General features: G+C 47.7%; 1 protein-coding gene across 1 annotated transcript in view; it reads left to right on the top strand.

Moving 5' to 3' along the window:
* Window positions 1-304: 304 nt before the first annotated feature.
* CUNH7orf43 (chromosome unknown C7orf43 homolog) overlaps window positions 305-6,959 on the top strand; it is a 20,574-nt gene continuing 13,919 nt past the window's right edge. The window contains exons 1-4 of the mRNA XM_018566671.1: window positions 305-395; window positions 1,728-1,857; window positions 4,476-4,562; window positions 4,596-4,716. Of these exons, the coding sequence (XP_018422173.1) occupies window positions 4,679-4,716 (38 nt within the window). The 5' untranslated portion in view covers window positions 305-395; window positions 1,728-1,857; window positions 4,476-4,562; window positions 4,596-4,678. The remainder of the gene's footprint in view (window positions 396-1,727; window positions 1,858-4,475; window positions 4,563-4,595; window positions 4,717-6,959) is intronic.

The raw sequence follows: 6,959 nt of genomic DNA, 5'->3' as shown, positions 1-6,959 counted from the left end.
ATGGGGTGGTCATAATAATCTGGCCACTCAGTGTATGTACAAGACTTGAAGAATAGCTTTCTCAGTTCAGAATGACTTGTACAAACATTCCCAGAGAACTTTTGCACAAGTCATTCTGAATTGAGAAAGCTGGTTGGATGACCAGCAAAACCTCTTCAAGAAAAATACAGCGAGTCCAGTTACTTTGATGTATTTTTACAGATATACCATGACCTGGATGAATGAGAATCTTCTCAGACACACTGTATATAACGAATGTTGCTTTCCTCTAATACTCTAACTCTCTTTCCTTTTCACAGACCCCGGTTACAGATCCCGTTGTGTCCAGCGATGAGGTCATCTTTCCCCTCTCTGTATCATTAGATCGTCTGTCACCAACAACAGTTAAAGCAAAGGTAAACCTTAGAGTCGGCGACGTCCGCTATTACTGCTCCTCGTAGTCTGTTCTGTGTGAGCAGTACAACATTCTGTAGAAATAGGAGGTGTAATCGCGGTGTGCCAATGGTTAGCTGTGTGCAATCGCAGAAATGTGGTCGTTGGTTGAATTTCGAGCTGGGACACACAATTGTTATGAAATTTTTGCTTTTGCCATGTTGCCTCTGAGATCTGAAGTTTCCAAAACATTCTGCTAGGCCACAAACCATGTCTGTGGCGGCAGTAATGTCGCAGTGTATATAGGTTTCTATGCTTGTGCATGCACGTAGGGCTGCCTTCAAACCTGTGCATTCTGGTAACGGGTGGTAAAAGGCACTTTAACAATTTAGGGATGCACCGATACCGGTATTTTGGTATCGAGTACCGATATTTTTTTTCCAGGACTCGCCGATACCGGAAGTCTCATTAATGAATCCAGGCGGTGTGTAAAGACTCGCCACCCGGCTTCCCGATTAGCAGGGAAGCCGTCCCCATGCTTCTCGTCACTAGGTGATGAGAAAGCTTGGAGACGGCTTTCTGGCCAATCAGGAAGCCGGGCGCTGTGTAATGACGTGGTGAGGGAGCATGAAGCCGGTTTCCCAGCCAATCAGGAAGCCGGGCAGCGAGTCACCAATCCTGATTGGCCGGGAAGTCGTCTCCACAAGTGACGAGGGAGCATTGAGCCAGCTTCCTGGCCAGTCAGGAAGCCGGGCAGTGTGTAATGACTCGCTGCCCGGTTTCCTGTTACCGGAAGTATCAGGCTAGGCATTGGAGCATTTGGGCGAGTACGAGTACCCGGCCAAATACTCTGCATCGATACTAGTATCGGTGCATCCATATTTACAATATTGCCGCAATGTACAGCACACAGCTCAATACACATTAATGCATGAGTGTTGTAGCTGGTAAAGCAACCCGTGCACTCTGCTATAAGCCATATTGTGCAAGAGGAATGGCTGAAATAGAAGACTAGATGGGTTAAGCTGACCATACACTGGTCATTTCTTCCCATTCAGCCCTGTTGGGGGGATCCCTCTGCTGGGCTATTATAGTCTGGCAGCAACGGGTGTGACTATATCAGAATACCCCAACAGTGAGTGTAGCTGATTGGCTGCAGTTACTGTCGGCCAATGATTTCCAGACTAGCTCCTGCAACAAAAGTCAGTTAAAAAAACAAGGGGGTCCTGAGGGGGCCACACTCTGCTCGAGCAGTGTATGGTAAGATCTGTAAGAGGTAAAACGGTCCGCTGATTGGCTGAGATGGTTGAGAACACTTGGGCGGGTAATCTGACTTTTCTTTCTCTGTCTCTCAGATTGTAGTGACGGTCTGGAAGCGGGACACAGAACAACCGCGGGTGAAAGCTCTCGGGTATCGCTCCCTGCTGCTCAATTCTAACCCAGGTCAAATTTTCCGAGAAGAACAGGCCACATTCAAGGCTCAAGGTGACCTTTAGAACCCGCCTCCGGGAACATGTATAGAGAATAATGAAGTCTGTCGTAAAACGACCTGTCAAAGTAAACCCGTAGCAGATAGACCCGTGAAAATGAGCCCATTACAAATCAAACTGAGCATATCATAAAAAAAGCAGGAGTTACCAATCATTAAAATGGCAAGGCAAAACAATGAGCAGATCCAGGGAAGTAGGTAGCTGCGCTTAAAGGAGAACTATGAGGTGGGTGATTTTCACTCATCCTCGTAGTTCTAGCCGACCTGTGACAATGAGACTGTCACACGTCGACTCAATAGATCGGGAGGTGAGCGAACACATACCAGCGTTCGCTCACGTCTCGATCCTGTCCCTGCAGAGAGCCGTGACTGTCACTCGCAGCTCCCTGCAGGGATTCCCCCCTTCCCTTGTCCAATCCTCTAGCACTGACTGGAGGAACGGACGAGGGAGGGGGCGGGTACAGCTTGCTCTGCCTCTAGATAGGCAGAGCCAGCTGTCACTCACGCAGCTGGGTGTATCTCGACAGTAATGTCGGGATCTGTCCCGGCTGCGGCGGTTTCAGTATACCGCGAGTTGTAGCCCGCGGTATACTGAGCTTTGCGTAACGGGAGGACGCTAGTTTATGTCCGCCCGTGACCTTGAGGAGAACTATGGGGAAAAGCCCTAACCCCATAGTTCTCCTTTAAAGCAATCATAAACTGTTAAAATGGAGCAAATCCCCATCCATTTTGCCTTCAATGCCTCTCTATTGGTCAATGAGTCTGCCCATCTCATTAGAGAGGAACATAAGGCTGTGATGTGATGTCCTTGAGCTCCTTCGCTGGTGCTGACATCTTCACCTAGTCTTTCTCCAGGTTCAGGATCTTCACCCGTCTTGATTGGTTGCACCAGAATAATGTGCATGCGAATGGGAGTTCATTCATCCCTGCATGTGGCAGATTGCAAACAGACAGGTAAGAGCCTTTATTGCAAAGGAGACCTAATATGCCTCTTTTAAAAGCCCGTCTGCAAATCTTCACTTTACAATAGTGACCCTGTCAGGAAAAAATAATGCCCACCAAGCTACCTGCAAAACAAGAGAGCAAATACTTCCATCTCGTACTGCCGGAGCCACCGAACGCCGCTCCGTTCACAAATCTTCCTCTGAAGCTCCCTGAGATACCAGATGCCCTGCCGCACCCTGTGGTTTCTTCTGCCAGTCTTCCTGCATTGATATAGAGGGTAGCAGGATGAACCACCTAGTACAATTGGGGACCAGTGATCAACACCTCCGAAAGGGTCTGTTTCTCAGTAGATTTTAGTAAAGTGGCATTTAATTAGAGCTGCAGCTAACGATTATTTTCAAAATCGATTAGTTAGCCGAATATTAAGTTCGGTTAATCGGATAAGAAAACAAAATGGCTCCAGTGATGGACTACTAGTTTGTATTGAGATTGTAGTCCATCACAGGGAGCAAGCTTGGAGCGGTGGAAGTAAAAAAAAGTGTGGTATACTGAGTTTTGGGTAACGGGAGGACGCTAGTTTGTGTCCTCCTGTTACCCAAAGCTCAGTATACCGCGAGCTACAGCTCGCGGTATACTAAGGCTACCGCAGCCAGGGCGGATCCCGACAATTCTGTCTGGATCCACCCAGCTGCGTGAGTGACAACTGGCTCTGCCCATCCTCCGTCCGTTCCGCCAGTCAGCGCTGGAGTATCGGCAGGGGAGGGGGGAATCTCTGCAGGGAGCCGTGAGTGGCAGTCACGACTCTCTGCAGGGAGATGATCGAGAAGTGAGCGAGTGACGGTATGCGTTCGCTCACTTCCCGATCTATTGAGCCGACGTGCAAAAGTTTCATTGTCACACATCGGCTCGAACTATGAGGATGATTTTCACTCACCTCATAGTTCTCCTTTAAATTCCCACCACTGGCAGTGGTTGGTTCACCTTCCTGTATGTTGTGCGGGTTTCCTACTGTTACTCTGGTTTCTTTTTACACCCCAAAAACATTTTTGTAGATTATTTAGCATCCACCCAACATTGATTCTGGAATGTGCGTCTCAGTCTTTTATGTCTATGCCGGAGGCGTAAGACTTCGGCTGACAGTCCCGTGTTCTCTGTTCATTGATGTGGAAGTAGTCTGTACTGCACGCACAACATCTACATAGCTTTAAAGAGCCGCTGCACAATACGAGGCCTAAAGCTGTGACACTGCAATACGAAGAACACAGCTGGATAGAATTATTTTTGTACTAACCTACTAATGTCTGTCACTCTAAGATGGGAGAGGGGGGTGGGGGATAGAAAGGAAATCTGTAATAGTGACATCTGTTTAGGTGACAACTGTCTAAGAGGCAATCTTCACTTTGGAGAGATTTCTTCTTCCTGGTGTCTCTCTGGGACAGGAAGGCGAGGGGAAATCTCCCAATGCAAAAAAAACACCCATTCCCTGTTCTATTCAAACCTAAAAAAAAGGTTTGAGATTCTAACATACTTCAGAAGGATCATCTTTATGTGTATATTGAAGACTTTAACAGGCTATAGCTTCCCTTTAGCTCTTCCACTAATGGCTTTCCCTTTGATAACCGATAGTTGATCTTCCCACTCTCTGAGTGACTTCTCTTCTCTCTGACAGTGAGTACCCTCCTCACCGTGCTCCCACCTCCCACCCTCAGGTGCCGTCAGTTCAGCGTGTCCGGGAAACATCTTACAGCTCTGAAAGGTGAGATCTGGGAGAAGAGGGCACAGTGAGCAGGATGCAACACCTCCTCTCAGGACGACCTCTGTATTCGGGATGTACGGATACTCCCCAACTTCAACGCCAGTTACCTTCCTGTCATGCCGGACGGCTCCGTACTGCTGGTGGACAATGTCTGGTAAGAGAGAACCATAAGCTTACACTTTCATGCCATACAATTCACAATGCAGTATGTTAAAGAGGACCAGTCAAGAGTGGGCTCATACAAGAATCTAAATCCTGACTAGAGCTGCAGGTAACGATTATTTTCAAAATCGATTAGTTAGCCGATTATTACGTTCGATTAATCGGATAAAAAAAATAAAATACATTTTTAAAAATGGCTCCTGTGATGGGACTACTAGTTTGTATTGAGATTGTAGTCCATCACAGGAGCAAGCTTGGAGCGGTGGAAGTAAAAAAGAGAAAAAAAAGTGTGGTGTGCAATATAGTGAAATGGAAAGTGTAAAATTATACAGCAATCAATGCAGAATACCACCGGCTATAGAGAACTACAAATCCCAGCAATAGTACATTATACAGCGCAATGCAGGATACCACCAGCTATAGAGGAGTACAACAAATCCCAGCAATAGTACATTATACATACAGTGTACAATGTATTGCTGGGATTTGTATTGCTCTATAGCTGATGGTACATATACAGCACAATGTACCTTCAGCTATAGAGGACGACAAATCCCACTATCCCAGCAATACATTATAGAGCACCATATGGGGGGGGGAGTGCAGGCTTACCTGAGCAGTCTTCCAGCAACTTGCTTCTGAGATCCGGCCTGTCTATTGGCGGCTGTCATCCCCCCACACCTGCTCCTCCTTACTTCTTCTCCCCGCCTCCCTGTGCCAATCGTGGGCGGGTGGTGAGCGTGAGGCGGGGAGAAGGTGCGGCGTGAATGCGGGCTTGCAGCGGCGAGCGTGAGGTGGGGAGGAGGTGCGGCGCGCAGCGTGTGTGGAGCCGTGAACAGGGCCAACTGATCGGAAGACGATTAATCGATGATTGAAAACGTTGACAACTTTCTCAATCATCGATTTAGTCGATTAGTTGTTGCTGCTCTAATCTTGACCCCGGTTTACTAAAGGAGTAGAGCTCGTTCACTGTCAAATTAAAATCCTCACTTATCTTAGTGAATGAGACGAAGCAAAATTAAAGTTTACTTTGAGAAGAAAACCCAATCGTGTGCAAGGAAGCTTGCACTTGATTGGATGATTGAAGTCAGCACAACTTCACCTTGTTCACTAAGTAGGGATGTACCGGTATTTCGGTATCGAGTACGAGTACCGATATATTTTTTTCGGTACTCGCCGATACCGAGTACCGGAAGTTTAATGAGTCATGTAATGATTTGCCACCTGGCTTCCTGATTAGCAGGGAAGCCGTCCCCATGCTTCTCGTCACTAGGTGACGAGGAAGCATGGAGCTGGCTTTCTGGACAATCGGGAAGCCGGGCGCTGTGTAATAATGCGGCGCCCGGCTTCCTGATTGGCCGGGAAGCCGGCTCCGTGCTCCCTCATCATGAGGTGACGAGGGAGCATGAAGCCGGCTTCCCAACCAATCGGAAAGCTGGGCGCCACTTCATTACACGGCGCCTGGCTTCCTGATTGGCCAGCTTCCGTAAAGACGCGCTGCCCGGCTTCCTGATACCGGAAGTATCGGGCTAGGCAACGGAGCGTTTGGGCGAGTACTAGTATTGGTATCGGTGCATCGCTATCACTAAGTTAATGGAAGATTCACATAAGACTACAGTGTACAGCAATTCATTGCAAAGCTTTGAGCAGCTTTCACAAAGCCTGTATATAACCCTTCAGCTGTAATTATAAATACATTGCGATGTTACTGCTGACTGTCACTTCATACGAGGTGCTCGCAGGTTTCTGCAATCTTCAGCACTTTGTGAAACTTGTTGAAAGCCTAATAGCAGCTTTTTAAAGTGCAGGTGTGTCCAGAACATGGGTAGTAATGGCAAGCAGTATTCCACCTTTGCCAAAATGTAACAATTGCACTCACTGCCTGGAGAATCCTAGTTAGTCAGGTTGAAAAAAGACACAAGTGCACTGAGTTCAACCTATAGAGATAAGAGAAGAAAAACCTAAAACAGAACGCTATTCCCATAGTTACCCACTGTTGATCCAAAGGCGGGTTTTCCTGGACCAGTATTACAACTAGGGATGCACCAATACCTGGAAGCCGGCTCCATGTTGTTTGGCCGACTCAATTGTGATTGGCCAGGAAACCGGTTTGCCAGCCAATCAGCATGAAGCCAACTTCTTTGCCAATCAGCAAGCCGGGCGGCGAGTAATGACACGGCTTCTTGATTGGCCAGGAAGCCGGCCCCATGCTGATTGGTTGGGAAGCCGGCTTCC

Source organism: Nanorana parkeri, unplaced genomic scaffold, assembly GCF_000935625.1.
Source record: "Nanorana parkeri isolate BGI_ZX_2015 unplaced genomic scaffold, ASM93562v1 scaffold968, whole genome shotgun sequence".
NCBI classification, from domain to species: domain Eukaryota; kingdom Metazoa; phylum Chordata; class Amphibia; order Anura; family Dicroglossidae; genus Nanorana; species Nanorana parkeri.
Note: the sequence above shows the minus strand (reverse complement) of the source record. Positions and strands in the feature narration are given on the sequence as shown.